We start from the raw sequence: 25,000 nt of genomic DNA, 5'->3' as shown, positions 1-25,000 counted from the left end.
GTGTGTGTGTGTGTGTGTGTGTGTGTGTGTGTGTGTGTGTGTGTGTGTGTGTGTGTGTGTGTGTGTGTGTGTGTGTGTGTGTGTGTGTGTGTGTGTGTGTGTGTGTGTGTGTGTGTGTGTGTTAGAAATATATTAAGTAGACATAAGAGGGAACAACAGGTGAGTTGGTAAGGCGGGGTCCAAGAGCTAAGAGGTGGGTGCTGGAGCCCCACACAGACAATATGTGCAGAGTCAGGTGACGCAGACGCCAGATAACATGAGACAGACGGAGAGACCTTGACAACATCAAGAGGAAAAAATACTGATTTGTGGAAAGGTGCCTCCAACCTCTCCTTACATCCTCACGTCTCACAGACCCCAGGAACCCCCCAGCCTCACCCCTCACAGACCCTAGGAACCCCTCAGCCTCACCCCTCACAGCCCCAGGAACCCCCCAGCCTCACCCCTCACAGACCCTAGGAACCCCCCAGCCTCACCCCTCACAGACCCTAGGAACCCCTCAGCCTCACCCCTCACAGCCCCAGGAACCCCTCAGCCTCACCCCTCACAGCCCCAGGAACCCCCCAGCCTCACCCCTCACAGACCCTAGGAACCCCTCAGCCTCACCCCTCACAGCCCCAGGAACCCCTCAGCCTCACCCCTCACAGCCCCAGGAACCCCCAGCCTCACCCCTCACAGACCCTAGGAACCCCTCAGCCTCACCCCTCACAGCCCCAGGAACCCCTCAGCCTCACCCCTCACAGCCCCAGGAACCCCCAGCCTCACCCCTCACAGCCTCAGGAACCCCCCAGCCTCACCCCTCACAGACCCTAGGAACCCCTCAGCCTCACCCCTCACAGCCCCAGGAACCCCCCAGCCTCACCCCTCACAGACCCCAGGAACCCCTCAGCCTCACCCCTCACAGCCCCAGGAACCCCCCAGCCTCACCCCTCACAGCCTTAGGAACCCCTCAGCCTCACCCCTCACAGCCCCAGGAACCCCCCAGCCTCACCCCTCACAGACCCCAGGAACCCCTCAGCCTCACCCCTCACAGACCCCAGGAACCCCTCAGCCTCACCCCTCACAGACCCCAGGAACCCCCCAGCCTCACCCCTCACAGCCCCAGGAACCCCTCAGCCTCATCCCTCACACCCCCAGGAACCCCCAGCCTCACCTCTCACACCCCCAGGAACCCCCAGCCTCACCTCTCACACCCCCAGCAACCTCTAACTTCACCTCACAGCCCCAGGAACCCCCCAGCCTCACCCCTCACAGACCCCAGGAACCCCTCAGCCTCACCCCTCACAGCCCCAGGAACCCCCCAGCCTCACCCCTCACAGCCTTAGGAACCCCTCAGCCTCACCCCTCACAGCCCCAGGAACCCCCCAGCCTCACCCCTCACAGACCCCAGGAACCCCTCAGCCTCACCCCTCACAGACCCCAGGAACCCCTCAGCCTCACCCCTCACAGACCCCAGGAACCCCCCAGCCTCACCCCTCACAGCCCCAGGAACCCCTCAGCCTCATCCCTCACACCCCCAGGAACCCCCAGCCTCACCTCTCACACCCCCAGGAACCCCCAGCCTCACCTCTCACACCCCCAGCAACCTCTAACTTCACCTCACAGCCCCAGGAACCCCCAGCCTCACCCCTCACAGCCCCAGGAACCGCCAGCCTCACCTCTCACAGCCCCAGGAACCCCCAGCCTCACCTCTCACACCCCTAGGAACCCCCAGCCTCACCCCTCACAGCCCCAGGAAGCTCTAACTTCACCTCACAGCCCCAGGAACCCCCAACCTCACCTCTCACACCCCCAGGAACCCCCAGCCTCACCTCTCACAGCCCCAGGAACCCCCCAGCCTCACCTCTCACACCCCCAGGAACCCCCAGCCTCACCTAGCCACTAGTAGAGGACGTGTTGGGTAGGACGTTGGACCTATCAACTGCGCTAGTTGATAGCACAGTGGAGTTACAGTAATACAATTCATCAACCATAAAGTATAATCTAGTCGTAGATTATCTTCAGGGTTAAGGTCAAATCTGAGGGCTTATACGCCGAGAAACAGCACCACTACACGCCTTAAAGGAAACTAACAGACAGCTGGTGGTCCAAGATGAGACGCCCCACTCCCACAGCTGGTGGTCCAAGATGAGAGGCCCCGCTCCCACAGCTGGTGGTCCAAGATGAGACGCCCCACTCCCACAGCTGGTGGTCCAAGATGAGACGCCCCACTCCCACAGCTGGTGGTCCAAGATGAGACGCCCCGCTCCCACAGCTGGTGGTCCAAGATGAGACGCCCCGCTCCCACAGCTGGTGGCCCAAGATGAGACGCCCCGCTCCCACAGCTGGTGGTCCAAGATGAGACGCCCCCACTCCCACAGCTGGTGGCCCAAGATGAGACGCCCCACTCCCACAGCTGGTGGCCCAAGATGAGACGCCCCACTCCCACAGCTGGTGGCCCAAGATGAGACGCCCCACTCCCACAGCTGGTGGCCCAAGATGAGACGCCCCACTCCCACAGCTGGTGGCCCAAGATGAGACGCCCCACTCCCACAGCTGGTGGCCCAAGATGAGACGCCCCACTCCCACAGTACATAATTTCCAGATGAAACACAGATCAGATATCCGTACACCCCCCTTAGAACAATTATAAAATTAAGAACCTTCAGGAGAACATGTGTGAAAGTACATATATATGACTGCTACACAGTATTCATCTATAGATATATATGGTGAAACACATGTGAAGAACCTCTCACACACTCACAGCTCCCTGACAAGAGGGAGCCAGCTTAGCTTAGCTGCCAACACCCACACATCGTGTCAGCAAGGCGGACAGCCCGCCTGCTATCATACCATGGTGTCAGCAAGGCGGACAGTCCGCCTGCTATCATACCATGGTGTCAGCAAGGCGGACAGTCCGCCTGCTATCATACCATGGTGTCAGCAAGGCGGACAGTCCGCCTGCTATCATACCATGGTGTCAGCAAGGCGGACAGTCCGCCTGCTATCATACCATGGTGTCAGCAAGGCGGACAGCCCGCCTGCTATCATACCATGGTGTCAGCAAGGCGGACAGCCCGCCTGCTATCATACCATGGTGTCAGCAAGGCGGACAGTCCGCCTGCTATCATACCATGGTGTCAGCAAGGCGGACAGTCCGCCTGCTATCATACCATGGTGTCAGCAAGGCGGACAGTCCGCCTGCTATCATACCATGGTGTCAGCAAGGCGGACAGTCCGCCTGCTATCATACCATGGTGTCAGCAAGGCGGACAGCCCGCCTGCTATCATACCATGGTGTCAGCAAGGCGGACAGCCCGCCTGCTATCATACCATGGTGTCAGCAAGGCGGACAGTCCGCCTGCTATCATACCATGGTGTCAGCAAGGCGGACAGTCCGCCTGCTATCATACCATGGTGTCAGCAAGGCGGACAGTCCGCCTGCTATCATACCATGGTGTCAGCAAGGCGGACAGCCCGCCTGCTATCATACCATGGTGTCAGCAAGGCGGACAGCCCGCCTGCTATCATACCATGGTGTCAGCAAGGCGGGCAGCCCGCCTGCTATCATACCATGGTGTCAGCAAGGCGGACAGCCCGCCTGCTATCATACCATGGTGTCAGCAAGGCGGACAGTCCGCCTGCTATCATACCATGGTGTCAGCAAGGCGGACAGTCCGCCTGCTATCATACCATGGTGTCAGCAAGGCGGACAGTCCGCCTGCTATCATACCATGGTGTCAGCAAGGCGGACAGTCCGCCTGCTATCATACCATGGTGTCAGCAAGGCGGACAGTCCGCCTGCTATCATACCATGGTGTCAGCAAGGCGGACAGTCCGCCTGCTATCATACCATGGTGTCAGCAAGGCGGACAGCCCGCCTGCTATCATACCATGGTGTCAGCAAGGCGGACAGCCCGCCTGCTATCATACCATGGTGTCAGCAAGGTGGGCAGCCCGCCTGCTATCATACCATGGTGTCAGCAAGGCGGACAGCCCGCCTGCTATCATACCATGGTGTCAGCAAGGTGGACAGCCCGCCTGCTATCATACCATGGTGTCAGCAAGGCGGACAGTCCGCCTGCTATCATACCATGGTGTCAGCAAGGTGGACAGTCCGCCTGCTATCATACCATGGTGTCAGCAAGGCGGACAGCCCGCCTTTTATCATACCATGGTGTCAGCAAGGCGGACAGCCCGCCTGCTATCATACCATGGTGTCAGCAAGGTGGGCAGCCCGCCTGCTATCATACCATGGTGTCAGCAAGGCGGACAGCCCGCCTGCTATCATACCATGGTGTCAGCAAGGTGGACAGCCCGCCTGCTATCATACCATGGTGTCAGCAAGGCGGACAGCCCGCCTGCTATCATACCATGGTGTCAGCAAGGCGGACAGCCCGCCTGCTATCATACCATGGTGTCAGCAAGGCGGACAGCCCGCCTGCTATCATACCATGGTGTCAGCAAGGCGGACAGCCCGCCTGCTATCATACCATGGTGTCAGCAAGGCGGACAGCCCGCCTGCTATCATACCATGGTGTCAGCAAGGCGGACAGCCCGCCTGCTATCATACCATGGTGTCAGCAAGGCGGACAGTCCGCCTGCTATCATACCATGGTGTCAGCAAGGCGGACAGTCCGCCTGCTATCATAACTCATACTGTATTTCCCATTTCTACACATTTCCCTTCAGCTGTGACCCTTCATTTTCATTCCTCCCCCATTACCCCCCCCAAGAAAAAAAAAGTGAAGCCACAGAAAACGTGAGTCGCCGGAGAAGGGGGTACTCACCTGTGGCGCATACCGTGATAAAAAATGTCGCATGTTCTCGGACCATTCGCATTTCCGACTCTGGGAAACTGAGGTGAAGTCGGGCGATGATCTGGTCGAGGAAGGCGTGTGGGGTGATTGCCGCCAAGTCCCACTTGAGCCTCGAGAGGACCAGCAGCTCCCACTTCTGCAAGGAATGGAGAAATAGGTCATTAGATTGATTAGATTAGATCGAGAAGAAGTCGTCTCCATGTCGTTCGATGTACTCTGATAATCAGTACATAACAATCATTATCATAGCTTAGGTAGGCCTGAGGGGGTACTGATAGGTCTATCTGATCTCCCGCCGGCCAATAAGGGTGCCGTGATGAACAGCATTGCCTCTAAATGGGCACCAATGCACCAATGGGCACACGCCTACGCGAGGCACATACCAGTCAACATGTAGAAGGCGGAGCCTATGCTAAACTTCCCGCCAAATACATCCACCCAAACGACAAAGCTATTATTGCACGCACTGAACGGCACATCAGTATTGCAACAATTATGCTCAATTTGCCAGCCAACAGGTAAGGTCAGGGAGGGGGGGGGGTGTAGCCCTTCAGGGGGGGGGGTTCAAAGGGCTAAGGGCAGAGGGCTTCACTACAGAGGCTGAGGGCAAGAACGAGGGCTTCCGCTCAATCGTTACAGCTGAGTGGCAGTGGTGGGAACTCCAGCCCAGGCAGCCAGATTCACGAAGCTGTTACGCAAGTACCTACGAACCTAGGGCCAGATTCACGTAGTAGTTACGCAAGTACTTACGAACCTATGACCAGATTCACGAAGCCATTACGCAAGTACCTACGAACCTAGGGCCAGATTCACGTAGTAGTTACGCAAGTACTTACGAACCTGGGGCCAGATTCACGAAGCAGTTACGCAAGTACCTACGAACGTGTACATCTTTCCTCAATCTTTGACGGCTTTAGTTACATTTATTAAACAGTTTACAAGCATGAAAACTTGCCAATCAACTGTTGTTATTGTTATAAACAGCCTCCTGGTGCTTCCCAGCTCATTAACTGTTTAATAATTGTAAACAAAGCCGCCAAAGATTGAGAAAAGATGGACAGGTTCGTAAGTACCTGCGTAACTGCTTCGTGAATCTGGCCCCTGTCCGTCGTGAAGTAAAAACACGCAAACACTTTATGGTCTCTTTAGCGCCTTCTCAACACCGGAAGAGAGTGCCAGAGAGTGCCAGAGAGAGTGCCAGAGAAAGTGCCAGGGAGAGAGTGCCAGAGAGAAAGTGCCAGAGAGAGAGTCAGAGAGAGAGAGTGCCAGAGAGAGTGTGCCAGAGAGAGTGCCAGAGAGAGTGCCAGAGAGAGTGCCAGAGAGAGAGTGCCAGAGAGAGAGAGTGCCAGAGAGAGAGTGCCAGAGAGAGAGTGCCAGAGAGTGTGCCAGAGAGAGTGCCAGAGAGAGTGTGCCAGAGAGAGTGTACCAGAGAGAGAGAGTGCCAGAGAGAGTGTGCCAGAGAGAGAGTACCAGAGAGAGTGTGCCAGAGAGAGTGTGCCAGAGAGAGAGTACCAGAGAGTGTACCAGAGAGAGTGTACCAGAGAGAGAGTACCAGAGAGAGTGTACCAGAGAGAGAGAGTGCCAGAGAGAGAGTGCCAGAGAGAGAGTACCAGAGAGAGTGTACCAGAGAGAGAGAGTGCCAGAGAGAGAGTGCCAGAGAGAGTGTGCCAGAGAGAGTGTGCCAGAGAGAGAGTACCAGAGAGAGTGTACCAGAGAGAGAGAGTGCCAGAGAGAGAGTGCCAGAGAGAGAGTGCCAGAGAGAGAGAGTGCCAGAGAGAGTGTGCCAGAGAGAGTGTGCCAGAGAGAGTGTACCAGAGAGAGAGTACCAGAGAGAGTGTACCAGAGAGAGAGAGTGCCAGAGAGAGAGTGCCAGAGAGAGAGTGCCAGAGAGAGTGCCAGAGAGAGTGTGCCAAAGAGAGTGTGCCAGAGAGAGAGAGTACCAGAGAGAGTGTACCAGAGAGAGAGTGCCAGAGAGTGCCAGAGAGCGCCAGAGAGAGTGCCAGAGAGAGTGCGCCAGAGAGAGAGTGCCAGAGAGAGGGAGAGCGCCAGAGAGTGCCAGGGAGAGTGCCAGAGAGAGTGCCAGGGAGAGTGCCAGAGAGAGTGCCAGGGAGAGTGCCAGAGAGAGTGCCAGAGTGTGCCAGAGAGTGCCAGAGAGAGAGATGAACATAATCACAGCGGGTCTACCACCCGTCCGCTCTGGTCCGGCCACTGTCGCTGCCTCGTCCGGTCCTGGTAGTGTCAACCTCTCTACAACGAACCTCGATCAACCGAACATCAACAGGCCTGAAATTACTACCCAACTCCACCCTCCATTTGGAACACCAAGACATACTATACCCCTACCACATGCTCTCTACCGCATACCCCCTACCACATACCCACTACCACATGCTCTCTACCGCATACCCCCTACCACATACCCACTACCACATGCCCCTACCGCATACCCCCTACCACATACCCACTACCACATGCCCCTACCGCATACCCCCTACCACATACCCACTACCACATGCCCCTACCGCATACCCACTACCACATGCCCCTACCACATGCCCCTACCACATGGCCCCTACCGCATACCCCCTACCACATGGCCCCTACCACACGCTCCCTACCACATGGCCCCTACCGCATACCCCCTACCACATGGCCCCCTACCACATGGCCCCTACCACACGCTCCCTACCACATGGCCCCTACCGCATACCCCCTACCACATGGCCCCCTACCACATGGCCCCTACCACACGCCCCCTACCACATACCCCTACCACATGGCCCCTACCGCATGCCCCCTACCACATGGCCCCCTACCACATACCCCTACCACATGCCCGGGCAAGAGGTGTGGTTCTGAACGTGTTCTCAACCTGTTTTTGAATTAGAAATTGAGAAAACTTTATCTATTTCTAAATGATTGTCGTCAAGGCTTAGAAGCTGATGCTGCAGATGCTTTAAACCCGCTGATCTCCCAGGCTTTTTTTGTCTATCTGATCAAGATAATAGCTTGATCAGGCAAGCTGTTGATGCATGCAGTTCGCAGTCCCCTCCGTCAGCAGCACATGGTTGACTAGGGACGATCTCCAGGGACACCTCGATCCCCTGGGCGTGGTTGTATCAGTGGGTTGAACAACCCAGCAGGGTTTCTTCCTATTGGGGAGTGTTGTACATGCTGCTATGGTGTGTCCACTCCCAGGATGAGTGACGCTGCCCAATACTGTCACTATGGCGGTGTGTCCACTCACAGGATGAGTGACGCTGCCCAATACTGTCACTATGGCGGTGTGTCCACTCACAGGATGAGTGACGCTGCCCAATACTGTCACTATGGCGGTGTGTCCACTCACAGGATGAGTGGTGCTGCCCAATACTGTCACTATGGCGGTGTGTCCACTCACAGGATGAGTGACGCTGCCCAATACTGTCACTATGGCGGTGTGTCCACTCACAGGATGAGTGACGCTGCCCAATAAACTCGCTCCTCGGGGCAAAATTTAACATTTAATGTAGTGTTTAGACATGTGTTCTAAGGCTTACTCTAAGTTAAGTCTTCGACCAGGCTTAAGTCAGCCTTGAATGTTTAGAGTTTAGCACTTATGTTAAGGCTTTGGTGTTGGGCTTAAGGTGTATCAGACTCTGGAGGGTTATTAAGACCAAGACTAGGACATAGTGACTGGCTCTTGACGACAGGACTTGATTGGACTTAAACACACTCCCACGATGACAGGACTTAATAACCCTCCAGCAGTTGATAGGCCTTAATAACCCTCCAGCAGTTGAGAGAGAGAGAGAGAGAGAGAGAGACAGAGAGAGAGAGAATCAATCAGCTTACACAGTGTGCAAGGCTTAGGCTGGGGGGGCCCCGATGCCTAGCAGGAGCGGAAGTCCTGTAGGCACGCTCCCCCACACTCCCACCTCCTCTCCCACACAGCAGGGGAGTGTGGGAGAGCGTGGGAGAGCGTGGGAGAGCGTGGGAGAGTGGGCCGAGTAGCAGAAGGGCCAAGCTGCTCCACTGAAGCACTGAAACAAGTTCAGAGACATGCCACCAGACTTGTCCCAGAGCTGAGAGGTACGAGCTATGAGGAGAGACTACAGGTGTTAAGCCTCACGTCACTAGGGGATAAGAAGAACCAGGGGAGACATGATCACCACATGCAAAATACTCGTGAGGATTGAAATGACGTCACCGTCATTTCATGACTGTGAGTTGGGTTCTATATCATCATTTGCACATTTGCAAATGCTTTAAGTTGCAAGATAATGCAATGAAGAGGCCAGGAGCCACTGAACCTCTCAGAGTAAAACAGATATTAAGCAACAGGTTAGGTTAGATTAGGATAGGTTTACCTATATATATTTTTGGTTAGGTTAGGTTAGGTTAGGTTAGGTTTACCTATATATATTTTTGGTTAGGTTAGGTTAGGTTAGGTTAGATTAGGTTAGGTTTACCTATATATATTTTTGGTTAGGTTAGGTTAGGTTAGGTTAGGTTAGGTTAGGTTTACCTATATATATTTTTGGTTAGGTTAGGTTAGGTTAGGTTTACCTATATATATTTTTGGTTGGGTTAGGTTAGGTTAGGTTAGGTTAGGTTAGGTCAGGTTAGGTTAGGTTAGGATAGGTTTACCTATATATATTTTTGGTTGGGTTAATAGTTTGGTTGAACGGGGTTAGGTTAGGGTTGTTGACAGTGATGACGTAGAGGGCTACAATCCGTTGTCAGGTTTTGGCCCCGACTCCTGGCCGCGCGGTCAGGTTCCGCCGCCAATCAAAAGGCCTTCTTTACGAGCCAATTAAATCACCGGATGATTGGCAGTTGCAAAGGCGCCGTCCAATAGGAAACCCGACCGTGGGAGGAGTTTACGAGGTCGGCTCCACCCACTCACAATGACTCACTAACCATCATTGCAGGAGACCAATTGCTCACGTGTCAATCTTGAGGTTATCTTGAGATGATTTCGGGGCTTTAGTGTCCCCGCGGCCCGGTCCTCGACCAGACCTCCACCCCCAGGAAGCAGCCCGTGACAGCTGACTAACACCCAGGTACCTATTTTACTGCTAGGTAACAGGGGCATAGGGTGAAAGAAACTCTGCCCATTGTTTCTCGCCGGCGCCTGGGATCGAACCCAGGACCACAGGATCACAAGTCCAGCGTGCTGTCCGCTCAGCCGACCGGCTCCCTCGGGTAATGTAAATGTCAACATTGACTTAAAATAATCAACAAATATAGTTATGCATTTCAGTCATTTGTTGCAAAGCTAATTTGCAACACAGGGGAGTCTACTCTCAGGGATATACTGCCGGAGGAAATATGTTCTTGCAAGACGTGCCGGACCAACCAGGCTGTAGTGGTGGGCGTGCGGGCCGCTCCAAGCAACAGCCTGGTGGACCAAGTTATCACAAGCGATAACAAGGCTTGGGGGAAGGGGGAGGGGAGGAGGAGTAGACGCACTCTCAAAATCCTCTCCAGGTATATTCCAGGTCCAGGTATTCTACAGGAGTATACCTGTTTATACCTGCAGTGGATTCTAGTCCTTTCTTTCCTACTTGTAGACATGAATACCGGCCACACGACCAACAAAATAATATAATACAGCATACATATCCATATTAACAGTCACGTATACCAAGAATACAGGGGAAGACATGTATACCAAGAATACAGGGGAAGACATGTATACCAAGAATACAGGGGAAGACATGTATACCAAGAATACAGGGGAAGACATGTATACCAAGAATACAGGGGAAGACATGTATACCAAGAATACAGGGGAAGACATGTATACCAAGAATACAGGGGAAGACATGTATACCAAGAATACAGGGGAAGACATGTATACCAAGAATACAGGGGAAGACATGTATACCAAGAATACTAAGGCGCTGACAGGTATACTAATCTTGTGCATAGATCATACACAGTGTATGAAGAACCACCCCAGGTATGGGGCCCAGGAGCTGAAGACAACATGATAAACACCTCCGAAGAATGCCTGATCAACCAGGCTGTCATTCACACTGCGAGCAGCAGCGGGGGTCTAACAGCCTGGCTGACCAGACCACCAACCAGAGACCGGGCCGCAGAGACGTTGGTTCCCGAAGCCAAGGAGAGGTAGTAGACACAAGGTAAGGTGCTCCTGCCGGTGGAGGCGGGGCTCAAGAACCGAGACTCGACTGAGGACAAGGAACTGGGGGGGGGCAAGATTAAGACCAGTGGGGATCGAACGCCGACCCTGCACGAAGCGAGGCCGCATGAATATGCTGAGCCACACAGCTTTCCCCCTCAAGTGGGCCTCTGTAATGGCTTACATTCCCCACCTCCGGGGGGTCGAACCCTCGGTCCTCTAGTTTACATAGGCGGGTCGACGCCACCTCCTCCTGCTCTACAGTAAATGAATGACATTTATAACAGACGTTCCGCCCCGTTCCGCTGTGTTCCGCTGTGTTCCGTGGCGTTCCGCGGTGTTCCGTGGCGTTCCGCGGTGTTCCGCTGTGTTCCGTGGCGTTCCGCTGTGTTCCGTGGCGTTCCGCTGTGTTCCGCCCCGTTCCGCGGTGTTCCGCTGTGTTCCGTGGCGTTCCGCGGTGTTCCGCTGTGTTCCGTGGCGTTCCGCGGTGTTCCGTGGCGTTCCGCGGTGTTCCGCTGTGTTCCGTGGCGTTCCGCTGTGTTCCGTGGCGTTCCGCTGTGTTCCGCCCCGTTCCGCGGTGTTCCGCTGTGTTCCGTGGCGTTCCGCGGTGTTCCGTGGCGTTCCGCGGTGTTCCGCTGTGTTCCGCGGTGTTCCGCTGTGTTCCGCTGTGTTCCGCTGTGTTCCGCGGTGTTCCGCTGTGTTCCGCGGTGTTCCGCTGTGTTCCGCGGTGTTCCGCTGTGTTCCGTGGCGTTCCGCGGTGTTCCGTGGCGTTCCGCGGTGTTCCGCTGTGTTCCGCGGTGTTCCGCTGTGTTCCGCTGTGTTCCGCTGTGTTCCGCTGTGTTCCGCTGTGTTCCGCGGTGTTCCGCTGTGTTCCGCGGTGTTCCGCTGTGTTCCGCGGTGTTCCGCTGTGTTCCGTGGCGTTCCGCTGTGTTCCGCCCCGTTCCGCGGTGTTCCGCTGTGTTCCGCGGTGTTCCGCTGTGTTCCGCGGTGTTCCGCTGTGTTCCGCGGTGTTCCGCTGTGTTCCGTGGCGTTCCGCTGTGTTCCGCCCCGTTCCGCGGTGTTCCGCTGTGTTCCGCGGTGTTCCGCTGTGTTCCGCGGTGTTCCGCTGTGTTCCGTGGCGTTCCGCTGTGTTCCGCCCCGTTCCGCGGTGTTCCGCTGTGTTCCGCGGTGTTCCGCTGTGTTCCGCGGTGTTCCGCTGTGTTCCGCGGTGTTCCGCTGTGTTCCGTGGCGTTCCGCTGTGTTCCGCCCCGTTCCGCGGTGTTCCGCTGTGTTCCGTGGCGTTCCGCTGTGTTCCGCCCCGTTCCGCGGTGTTCCGCTGTGTTCCGCGGTGTTCCGCTGTGTTCCGCGGTGTTCCGCTGTGTTCCGCGGTGTTCCGCTGTGTTCCGTGGCGTTCCGCTGTGTTCCGCCCCGTTCCGCGGTGTTCCGCTGTGTTCCGTGGCGTTCCGCCCCGTTCCGCTGTGTTCCGTGGCGTTCCGCCCCGTTCCGCTGTGTTCCGTGGCGTTCCGCTGCGTTCCGCTGCGTTCCTGTGATCACATCTGAGAGGAGCTCTTAACATGTGGTGTAAGTCTGACGCCGGGAACGTGGTCTTAGTTACGACATCGTATATCTCAGCTAGAATACAATATATTGTAGAGCGCCTCTAGGCTTGTGAAGGGGGCCTGGTGTAGTGGCGTGTAGGGTCCCGTCTAGGGTCCCAGACGGGGAGAGTATAGGGTACCGTCTAGGGTCCCAGACGGGGAGGGTATAGGGTACCGTCTAGGGTCCCAGACGGGGAGGGTATAGGGTACCGTCTAGGGTCCCAGACGGGGAGAGTATAGGGTACCGTCTAGGGTCCCAGACGGGGAGAGTATAGGGTACCGTCTAGGGTCCCAGACATGGAGGGTGTAGGGTACCGTCTAGGGTCCCAGACGGGGAGAGTATAGGGTACCGTCTAGGGTCCCACGGACGGTAGAGGGTCTCCTGAGGCCGGGAAAGTCCGAGCAAGAAAGTCATCCAGAGCCCGCGCGGACGCCCCCAACTTAGTCCTTCTTGCCCTCAACATGACCTCGCCCCTGGGCTGCAGGAGTGTTGCGTATAGGCCACATAACTCTGATTTAAACCCCGCGCCCTTGCAACCTCATCCATTGCAACGGATTGACCGATCAACCGTATACTGCCGTCATTGCAGCGTAGCTAAGGGTACGAGGCAGGTGGATATGGGCGGGTATGTTGGGGTATGTAGCTAGAATGGGTATGGGGGTATGGTGGTGGCAGCTCCGCCGGGGAATTTCTGGCATGCAGGGCAGGTTGGGGGGGGTGGTGGGGGGGAGACACACTGGTCCAATCCTGCCCAGACCTCCCACGCCCACGACGTTCTTGCTACCCACGCCCACACTATTCTGGGCATCTACGCCCACACAGTTCTGGTCATCTACGCCCACACAGTTCTGGTCATCTACGCCCACACAGTTCTGGTCATCTACGCCCACACAGTTCTGGTCATCTACGCCCACACAGTTCTGGTCATCTACGCCCACACTATTCTGGTCATCTACGCCCACACTATTCTGGTCATCTACGCCCACACAGTTCTGGTCATCTACGCCCACACAGTTCTGGTCATCTACGCCCACACAGTTCTGGTCATCTACGCCCACACAGTTCTGGTCATCTACGCCCACACTATTCTGGTCATCTACGCCCACACAGTTCTGGTCATATCTACGCCCACACAGTTCTAGTCACATCTACGCCCACACAGTTCTGGTCATCTACGCCCACACAGTTCTGGTCATCTACGCCCACACAGTTCTGGTCATATCTACGCCCACACAGTTCTGGTCATATCTACGCCCACACAGCCCTCACCACCCACGCCCACACCACCCACGCCCACACAGCCCTCACCACCCACGCCCACACAGCCCTCACCACCCACGCCCACACAGCCCTCACCACCCATGCCCACACAGCCCTCACCACCCATGCCCACACAGCCCTCACCACCCACGCCCACACAGCCCTCACCACCCACGCCCACACAGCCCTCACCACCCACACAACTTCCAGAACTATGACATGCACCTTTTAAGCCACAACAGTCGGGCAGATCACCGTCACCGCCTGCAGCTACCCCCCCCCCAGCCCAGCCTCACACCTAACAGTGACTAGGAGGGCGTCAGGTCCAGCTCCTCAGCCCCGCCTCCTGGTGTCTCACAACACCACTATTCTCACGTTCCAATTCTTAAAGCTGGAGAGATACGCAAATCTTGTAGACACTTGGAGTTGTTCCGGGTCTTAGCGTCCCCGCGGCCCGGTCCTCGACCAGGCCTCCTGGTTGCTGGCCTGGTTGATCAGGTAGAATGACAAAGTTGATACGGAACTATGAGACAAATGTCGAGTCAAGGGTGCATGGTAGCACCCCTTTAACACGAACACCGTGAAGCCCAAACTACAGTACCAGGTGATTTAAACCCCGCCGCATCCTCAGACTTGGTAACTATGACTCCAGCCACAGGTGAACGCTGGCTGGCCTTGGCAACAGTGATTTAAACCACCGTAGCTGCCACAAACAGTCCGCCCCCCCCCCTCCTCCCGGCCCCTCCTCACAGTATACCTCACAGTATACCTCCACACAGGTATACTGTGAGAAGTATACCTCTACACCACCAACCTCTCACACTCCACACCACTTTCTCAACAGCACAATATTCTACACCTGGAAATCTCTCACTGGAAACTCTAAACAAACCAACAAACTCTCTCTCTCCCAGCCTCAGGAACAAAGCATTATGACACAGACCAGGTACGTCTTGAAGAATGCGCGCGGCTCATTAAGAGAATATTTCCCGACTCTGTAATGATTACCTCCATACAGCCACTATGTTAATTGCCCTCAACCCCTTATCTCGTATCAGTTAGCCCCGACCAGGCCAACACAGGAGGGTAGGAGACTCGTGGGCCACGGCGGTCTGCGCATCTCTGGGGGTACCAGGAGTGTGCCCAGGGCGACTACAGTCTGTAAACAGTGTCTCAGTGATCGCTCAGACCCAAGGCGGACCTGCCCAGTCAGTCCCCGAGCCCTTAATACACACACACACACACACACATGGTCAGATGGTACACCAGTGTCTCACCCTGACACGTGAACATACGCCATCTATTGGCTCAGAAAACCGGAGACGGGGGAGAGAGAGATAGATAGAGAGAGATAGATAGAGAGAGAGAGAGAGAGAGATAGATAGAGAGAGAGAGAGAGAGAGATAGAGATAGAGATAGAGATAGAGATAGAGATAGAGAGAGAGAGAGAGAGAGAGAGAGAGAGAGAGAGAGAGAGAGAGAGAGAGAGAGAGAGAGAGAGAGGTAGAGAGAGAGAGAGAGAGAGAGAGAGAGGTAGAGAGAGAGAGAGAGAGAGAGAGAGAGAGAGAGAGAGAGAGAGAGAGAGAGAGAGAGAGAGAGAGAGAGAGAGAGAGGGAGAGAGAGAGAGAGAGATAGAGAGAACAGACAGTGAGAGAAAACAGACAGAGAGAGAGAACAGACAGATAAACAATGAAGTATATTGCAGACGGAAGTTATTTAAAGCGAGGAATGGCAGGAATATGATTCTGCAGGTTATTAGTGTAGGCAGAGTGTAGCAACTGCTAAGGGGTGTGCACAAGCACCTCTTCAATAGTGCCCCTAGAGTCAAGTGGTGTGATGATGCCCCTTAGCACCACCCTCAGGTCACACCACCCTCATCTACCTCACCATTCACCCATCACCTCCATCCATTTAATTTACCCACCACAAAAAATGACATAAAAACCTGTTGACAATGACCACCTTGAATGACACACGACCCTTACCTACTTGTAACTACCTCTACCTGAGCCACACACACTAGTCACAAGAACAATCACATCAGAATGCAGGTAGATAAATGCAGGTAGATAACAAAAAATAGAGAAAGATATAGCCTTGAGATAAGAGACGCGCCAGAGATACCTTTAATTTAAACCTGCCGCTGTCATCCTGTCCCTCTAGCTGTGGTGTGTATTCACCTAGTTGTGCTTGCGGGGGTTGAGCTCTGGCTCTTTGGTCCCGCCTCTCAACTGTCAATCAACTGGTGTACAGGTTCCTGAGCCTATTGGGCTCTATCATATCTACACTTGAAACTATGTATGGAGTCAGCCTCCACCACATTGCTTCCTAATGCATTCCATTTGTCAACCTGGCACTAGAAAAGCAACCCGATCTCTACTCAAGTCCATTCCATCCAGCGGTCGACCCCACAGACACATTCATCAATGTTAACTTGCTGTTCATTCAAAACAGGAATTTTCTCAAATATAAATTAATATTATAATATATTAGCATATTGTGCATATATAGGCATAGGTTAGGTTAGGTGTTTAGGTTCTGTTGGCGATTATTTGTAGTACGTGGGTGAAGCATTTACAGCGTTGTGGTTCGAACACCAGTCGTCAGTGAAGCACTTGTTCCGGAAGTGTTCGAACGTCATCAGTTGTGAGTCGTGTGTGAACCGTTTTTCATTCATAAACAGCTGGGAGGGTTGGCGGGTGGATGGAATGGTCTTTGTTTATGAGGAGGGGCCGAAGAAGGTCCCCAAACTTCTCAATGAAACAGGGAGCCCACAGGTGAACGTGGCTTGACACCCTCATGCCCCGCGTGTCTTCACAAGGAATCCACTTTGCCTTTCAAGGCGAGACTGGTTACCCGGGCACCTGTTCTCCTTGCCAGGCATGCTGTAAACACACACATTATCGCACCTGTTCAACACAGTCACGCTGAACATTATGTAACACAGGTAAACACCTGCTTAACCCTACAGGTGTGGCAACATACAGGTGTTTTACCCAGCAGATATTCCCGCATTTCCATGATTTTTTAAACACCTGCTGGAATTGGAAACGAGAACAGATGTGTGAATGAACAGAAATGATTAAGTGGGCAATCCGCTGGAAGTGGGGAGGGGGTGAGGCAGCAGGCTGTGATGATATGGGGGAGGCAGCAGATGAAGGGAAGGGGCCACACCACCCCTAATATGGGCAACAGTGATGTGGCCGCCTCCACCCACCTACCTACCTACCTACCTGCCTCCCTCCCTCCCTCACAACCCCCCAAACCCCAACACACAAGTTTAAAGTCATTTCATGTACTTGCATCATCCCAAACTCCCACTCTGACTTGTGAAGCATGACACCTGGTACTCTACTTCTACCTCTACATCTACTAGGTACTCTACCTCTACCTCTACATCTACTAGGTACTCTACCTCTACCTCTACATCTGCTCTACTAGGTACTCTACTCTACCAACCACACCATGGGTGCCCACAATAAGGAAGAACAAAGGAATCCAACGTTTGGATTCCAACGTCTCAGAATCCAACACCACCATAACAGAATCCAACACCACCATAACAGAATCCAACACCACCATAACAGAATCCAACACCACCATAACAGAATCCAACACCACCATAACAGAATCCAACACCACCATAACAGAATCCAACACCACCATAACAGAATCCAACACCACCATAACAGAATCCAACACCACCATAACAGAATCCAACACCACCATAACAGAATCCAACACCACCATAACAGAATCCAACACCACCATAACAGAATCCAACACCACCATAACAGAATCCAACACCACCATAACAGAATCCAACACCACCATAACAGAATCCAACACCACCATAACAGAATCCAACACCAACCATAACAGAATCCAACACCACCATAACAGAATCCAACACCACCATAACAGAATCCAACACCACCATAACAGAATCCAACACCACCATAATAGAATCCAACACCACCATAATAGAATCCAACACCACCATAACAGAATCCAACACCACCATAACAGAATCCAACACCACCATAACAGAATCCAACACCACCATAACAGAATCCAACACCACCATAACAGAATCCAACACCACCATAACAGAATCCAACACCAACCATAACAGAATCCAACACCACCATAACAGAATCCAACACCACCATAACAGAATCCAACACCACCATAACAGAATCCAACACCACCATAACAGAATCCAACACCACATGAACAGAATCCAACACCACATAAACAGAATCCAACACCACCATAACAGAATCCAACACCACCATAACAGAATCCAACACCACCATAACAGAATCCAACACCACATAAACAGAATCCAACACCACCATAACAGAATCCAACACCATTATAACAGAATCCAACACCACCATAACAGAATCCAACACCACATGAACAGAATCCAACACCACCATAACAGAATCCAACACCACCATAACAGAATCCAACACCACCATAACAGAATCCAACACCACCATAACAGAATCCAACACCACATGAACAGAATCCAACACCACATAAACAGAATCCAACACCACCATAACAGAATCCAACACCACCATAACAGAATCCAACACCAACCATAACAGAATCCAACACCACCATAACAGAATCCAACACCAACCATAACAGAATCCAACACCATTATAACAGAATCCAACACCACATAAACAGAATCCAACACCACCATAACAGAATCCAACACCACCATAACAGAATCCAACACCACCATAACAGAATCCAACACCACATGAACAGAATCCAACACCACATAAACAGAATCCAACACCACCATAACAGAATCCAACACCACGTAAACAGAATCCAACACCACATAAACAGAATCCAACACCACATAACAGAATCCAACACCACCATAACAGAATCCAACACCAAACAAGACTCGAACCCAGGACCGAGGAAGTGGAGGCAACACGCGGGTAGGGGGGTGGGGGTGGGGGAGACGTGTGGGAATCCCACTATCTAAGCTTGGGTAACCATGCCACTGCTTCCAATAGCCACTGACTATCTATAGTTACTTTTATCTACACAAGAACTCTGAGACGGTCTTGGACAGCCACTAGCGAGCCGTAGCGCTTCGGGCAAGTCCTTAATCCTATCCTCCGGTGGCTGAGCGGACAGCACACTGGACGCGTGATCCTGCGGTTCCGGGTTCGATCCCGGGCGCCGGCGAGAAACAATGGGCAGAGTTTCTTTCACCCTATGCCCCTGTTACCTAGCAGTAAATAGGTACCTGGGTGTTAGTCAGCTGTCACGGGCTGCTTCCTGGGGGTGGAGGCCTGGTCGAGGACCGGGCCGCGGGGATACTAAAGCCCCGAAATCATCTCAAGATAACCTCAAGATATAAGTATACTCATTCACTGCTGGGTGAACACAGGCTACAGTTAAGGACTGGCGCCCAGTCAATCCTCCCCCGACCAGGATACGAACCCAGGCTAAATCGCTCGTGGGGCGAGTGTCTTACCGCTGCGCCACGGGGTCTGTTATCTCTAGTGAGCATCTTGAGGTTATCTTGAAATGATTTCGGGGCTTTAGTGTCTCCGCGGCCCGGTCCTCGACCAGGCCTCCACCCCCAGGAAGCAGCCCGTGACAGCTGACTAACTCCCAGGTACCTATTTGACTTGTGAGAGTTTGGTCCACCAGGCTGTTGCTGGGAGCGGCCCGCAGGCCAAGTACCACAGCCTGGTTGGTCTGGCACTCCTTGCATGAACTTATCAGGGGAAAGCACCAAGCCATTAAGAGTATACAACACTTGGAATGGGTCAGGATAAGGATTTGCGAGGGGATATAGGGAAGAAATGGTACCGAACCACTTGTGGACGATCGGGGATTGAACGCCGACCCGCAGGAACAGAGACCGTCGCTCTACCATGGGAACTAGAGAACAAAACCACTAAAACGGTATAAGAAATGAAAGCGACGAATGACATTTTGTTTATCAGTCTGTCTGCTCTTGTGTGGTTGGTAACTGGGTTAGTCTGCTCTCTGCCCCCCCCCTCCCCCCACTCCTCTCAACCCCCTTCCTTAACCCCCATTAACCCCCCCACACACCAGTCACCCACAATATGGGTTAAGACACCCCCCCCCCACACACACACCAGTCACCCACATTTACAGTCTCTACACATATATATATACATATACATATACATATATATATATATATATATATATATATATATATATATATATATATATATATATATATATATATATCATAGGGCTAAGACTTTCCCTCAGTTTTCAGCGTATCATTAACTTAAACATTTGTAACCGGTAAAAAGGTTACACAGCTTGAAGTAAACCATTTAAAACTTTTTTTTAGCATATGTATTAAAAACTGATTTTGTTCTCATATAGAACGTTAATGTTATTATTTATGTGACAATGTCAGACCTCGAAGGAACCTCACAGCCTCACCCAGCACCTCACAGCCTCACCCAGCACCACACACAGCCTCACCCAGCACCACACAGCCTCACCCAGCACCTCACAGCCTCACCCAGCACCACACAGCCTCACCCAGCACCTCACAGCCTTACCCAGCACCTCACAGCCTCACCCAGCACCACACACAGCCTCACCCAGCACCTCACAGCCTCACCCAGCACCACACAGCCTCACCCAGCACCTCACAGCCTCACCCAGCACCTCACAGCCTCACCCAGCACCACACAGCCTCACCCAGCACCACACACAGCCTCACCCAGCACCACACAGCCTCACCCAGCACCTCACAGCCTCACCCAGCACCACACAGCCTCACCCAGCACCACACAGCCTCACCCAGCACCTCACACAGCCTCACCCAGCACCTCACACAGCCTCACCCAGCACCACACAGCCTCACCCAGCACCTCACACAGCCTCACCCAGCACCACACAGCCTCACCCAGCACCACACAGCCTCACCCAGCACCTCACAGCCTCACCCAGCACCACACAGCCTCACCCAGCACCTCACACAGCCTCACCCAGCACCACACAGCCTCACCCAGCACCTCACAGCCTTACCCAGCACGTCACAGCCTCACCCAGCACCTCACCAAGAAGTAACATTCCACACCACCGTAAGCTTGGGGCCCCTAATGACAGGTGTGGGAGATGAGAACACGGTTCCCGCTCCTGTTAATTAACGCAGCCTTCCGTAAAATGGTGCAAGTTAACTACTCAGTTTAGTGCCCAACCATTCCCGTGAAATTGTTAATAATAACATCTGGCGGCGGTTCGAGAGGCTGGTTGCTGGCTAGGGTAGTGCACACAGCTCCTCTCTCTCTCTCTCTCTCTCTCTCTCTCTCTCTCTCTCTCTCTCTCTCTCTCTCTCCTTCACAACGTCTCTAAAATGATGTACTAAATCGCCTATTAAACTATTTGAGGACACCCGATCGCCTATTAAACTATTTGAGGACACCCGATCGCCTATTAAACTATTTGAGGACACCCGATCGCCTATTAAACTATTTGAGAACACCCGATCGCCTATTAAACTATTTGAGGACACCAGATCGCACATTAAACTATTTGAGGACACCCGATCGCCTATTAAACTATTTGAGGACACCCGATCGCACATTAAACTATTTGAGGACACCCGATCGCACATTAAACTATTTGAGGACACCCGATCGCACATTAAACTATTTGAGGACACCCGATCGCCTATTAAACTATTTGAGGACACCCGATCGCACATTAAACTATTTGAGGACACCCGATCGCACATTAAACTATTTGAGGACACCCGATCGCCTATTAAACTATTTGAGAACACCCGATCGCACATTAAACTATTTGAGAACACCCGATCGCACATTAAACTATTTGAGGACACCCGATCGCACATTAAACTATTTGAGGACACCCGATCGCACATTAAACTATTTGAGGACACCCGATCGCCTATTAAACTATTTGAGGACGCCCGATCGCACATTAAACTATTTGAGGACACCCGATCGCACATTAAACTATTTGAGAACACCCGATCGCACATTAAACTATTTGAGAACACCCGATCGCACATTAAACTATTTGAGGACACCCGATCACAAAATGCCAGTTTCGCGAGCCTCTACCAATTCTAGGACATCATTTTTTGACCTTAGTGAACTTATACGTCAGAAATATGATGTACTATTGAGGGGAAAACGGGTTGGGTGTCAAGGGCTCTAGAATCAAGTCTGCTATTGGGAGAAATGTGGTGGTAGGGGCGTTCCGGGGATCAACGTACCCAACGGCCAGGTCTGACCAGGTCTGATCCCCACCAGGCTGTTAGGACACGGCTGGATACGCAGACGTAATGAATCACAGCCTGGTTGATCAGGTGCCCAGGCTATATTCTGTGTACTACAAAAGTACACCAGTGCTTTTAATATCTTAGAACATTTAACTTTTTATTTATAAACATGAAGGTAATTAGGGTATATAATTATGTATAATTATGATAATTTGCCTGAATTATAGTGTTTTTTTTGTAGGTAAGAGGAATAAATTATATTTAAACTAGTAGTAATGGAATGTTTATTGAGGAGTTCACAATACTTGCAATCTGTATCGTCTATTATATGGCATCAATAGTGTGTGTGTGTGTGTGTGTGTGTGTGTGTGTGTGTGTGTGTGTGTGTGTGTGTGTGTGTGTGGGAGGGTGTGTGGGAGGGTGTGTGTGTGTGTGTGTGTGTGTGTGTGTGTGTGTGTGTGTGTGTGTGTGTGTGGGAGGGTGTGTGTGTGTGTGTGTGTGTGTGTGTGTGTGTGTGTGTGTGTGTGTGTGTGTGTGTGTGTGTGTGTGTGTGTGTGTGTATAATTACCTAAGTGTAGTTACAGGATGAGAGCTACGCTCGTGGTGTCCCGTCTTCCCAGCACTCTGTCATATAACGCTTTGAAACTACTGACGGTCTTGGCCTCCACTGTGTGTGTGTGGGGGGGGGGGGGGAGAGAGAGAGTAGGGGTGTAAATAGTGTGTGTGTGTACTCACCTAGTTGTGTTTGCGGGGTTGAGCTCTGGCTCTTTGGTCCCGCCTCTCAATCGTCAATCAACAGGTGTACAGATTCCTGAGCCTATCGGGCTGTGTGTGTGTGTGTGTGTGTGTGTGTGGGAGGGTGTGTAGGGGTGTAAACAGGGGTGTGTGTGTGAGGGAGGGTGTGTAGGGGTGTAAACAGGGTGTGTGTGTGTGTGGGAGGGTGTGTAGGAGTGTAAATAGGGTGTGGGGGGGTTGAGATACACCACACACACTGACGACACTCAATATTGACCCGTGACCCGAGGCCAACTTGACCTGAGTTGGGCCCCTTGCCCCCCCCCCTAAAGGTCAGCTTATCACCGTGTGGGCCCGTCCTCACACCGTATGCCAATCTACACAGTACACTGGTGGTGTAGATGTAGATGACAGGGACATAATCTACCAAGTTGCTCAACCCACAACTGGAAGAGAATACGTAGAACCTTTGACCTAGTATGGTATATTGGGCAGAAGCAGCTGGAGTAGTATGGGAGGCAGCTGGAGCAGTGGGAGGCAGCTGGAGTAGTATGGGAGGCAGCTGGAGTAGAATGGGAGGCAGCTGGAGTAGTATGGGAGGCAGCTGGAGCAGTATGGGAGGCAGCTGGAGTAGTATGGGAGGCAGCTGGAGTAGTATGGGAGGCAGCTGGAGTAGTATGGGAGGCAGCTGGAGTAGTGGGAGGCAGCTGGAGTAGTGGGAGGCAGCTGGAGCAGTGGGAGGCAGCTGGAGTAGTATGGGAGGCAGCTGGAGCAGTGGGAGGCAGCTGGAGCAGTGGGAGGCAGCTGGAGCAGTATGGGAGGCAGCTGGAGCAGTGGGAGGCAGCTGGAGCAGTGGGAGGCAGCAGGAACAGTAGCCCAACCAGCACTATGACGAAGAGCCAACGTTATCTATACAAAACTGACTCAGACTACCTAACCACAAAGCCAGTTTCAGCAATTAACTGCATTAAACTCTTCTGTTGTTCCTGTGTAAGTTTCAGCTACTGGCAACTAAAAGTTCCAAGTAGCACGGGCTATGGCGAGCCCGTAGTGGACTTACCTGGCACAGGAGCGGTGCTGTAACTGCATGCCCACTCTTCCAATCCACGCTTCGTCTGCTCTAGCCTAGGACTAAACCAGGGATTGGGGGGGGGAGGACAGGGCAGGACTGAAAAGTATATGGAATGTGGAGCCGGGTCACTGTGCAAGGTCAGGTCACGACGGAATGCAAGGCGAGTCTCAGAAGGAATGTCTTAAGTATTCTAGGCCGCCTTCTGTCCAGGGGCCTGACAGCTGAGTGGAGAGCGCTCCGGATTCGTAGTCCCGAGGTTCCGGATTTGATCCCCAGTAGAGGCAGAAATAAATGGGCAGTTTCTTTCATTCTGATGCCCCCCCTGTTCACCTAGCAGTAAATAGGTACCTGTGAGTTAGACAGCTGCTACGGGCTGCTTCCTGGGGGGGGGGGGGTAACAAAAAGGAGTCCTGGTCGAGGACCGGGCCGCGGCGACGCTAAGGCCCGAAATCATCTCAAGATAACCTGAAGATAACCTTGATAATTCCACGGTCAGGGAGGGTACTAAAACTAGGTCAAAGTGGGGAGTGAGATAGGCCAGAGAGGGAGAAGATAGCCAGAGGGAGGGAGGGAGGGAGTTAAGACGATGGTTAAGATGGAGGAGGAGGATAAAGAGGGGAGTAAGACAATGGGGCAGGGGGGAGGGGGGGAGGAAGGGAGAACTAATCTCTCTGGCGGAGCAACAGGGAATTAACAGAGGAAGGAAGTTACTGGTAGCTAAGCCAGTGAGTCACACGCATCGTCGTCTGCTGACTCGCGATTTGACTCACCCCCTCCCTACCCCCCCCCCTGACACAACTACCTACTCATCTAACCAGAGAGTGAGAGAGAGAGGGGGGGGGGGAGGGAGAGGGTGTTCCCTCAGTCAGCGTGTACCCGGCCCACTCCACCACTCAGCCCACTCACTCCTGACAACACCCATTCTTCTCCAGTGAGAGGTCCTGGGCCTTATAGCCTGGCCTCCTCCATCCACCACAGCTCCCTGGATCCAAGTGATATCGGCACCATTACTAACCTGCTCCACAACCACTACTCTCACTCTTATACCACAAACACCACACTCACTTTGGGCTACAGGAAAAGCTATCAACAAGAATTATTTTCCCACGGGAAGATGAAATGGTATACTGTAATGG

The 25,000-nt window shown here is 53.0% G+C and overlaps 1 protein-coding gene across 1 annotated transcript in view; it reads right to left on the bottom strand.

Annotated features, from left to right (window-relative positions):
• The window catches only part of LOC123750428 (G1/S-specific cyclin-D2), a 112,075-nt gene that overhangs the window by 61,878 nt on the left and 25,197 nt on the right, over nt 1-25,000 (bottom strand). The window contains exon 4 of the mRNA XM_069322734.1: nt 4,773-4,938. Within this exon, the coding sequence (XP_069178835.1) occupies nt 4,773-4,938 (166 nt within the window). The remainder of the gene's footprint in view (nt 1-4,772; nt 4,939-25,000) is intronic.

Source organism: Procambarus clarkii, chromosome 11 (genome assembly GCF_040958095.1).
Source record: "Procambarus clarkii isolate CNS0578487 chromosome 11, FALCON_Pclarkii_2.0, whole genome shotgun sequence".
Classification (NCBI taxonomy): domain Eukaryota; kingdom Metazoa; phylum Arthropoda; class Malacostraca; order Decapoda; family Cambaridae; genus Procambarus; species Procambarus clarkii.
The sequence above is the reverse complement of the archived record's forward strand: the minus strand, read 5'-3'. Positions and strand labels throughout refer to the sequence as shown.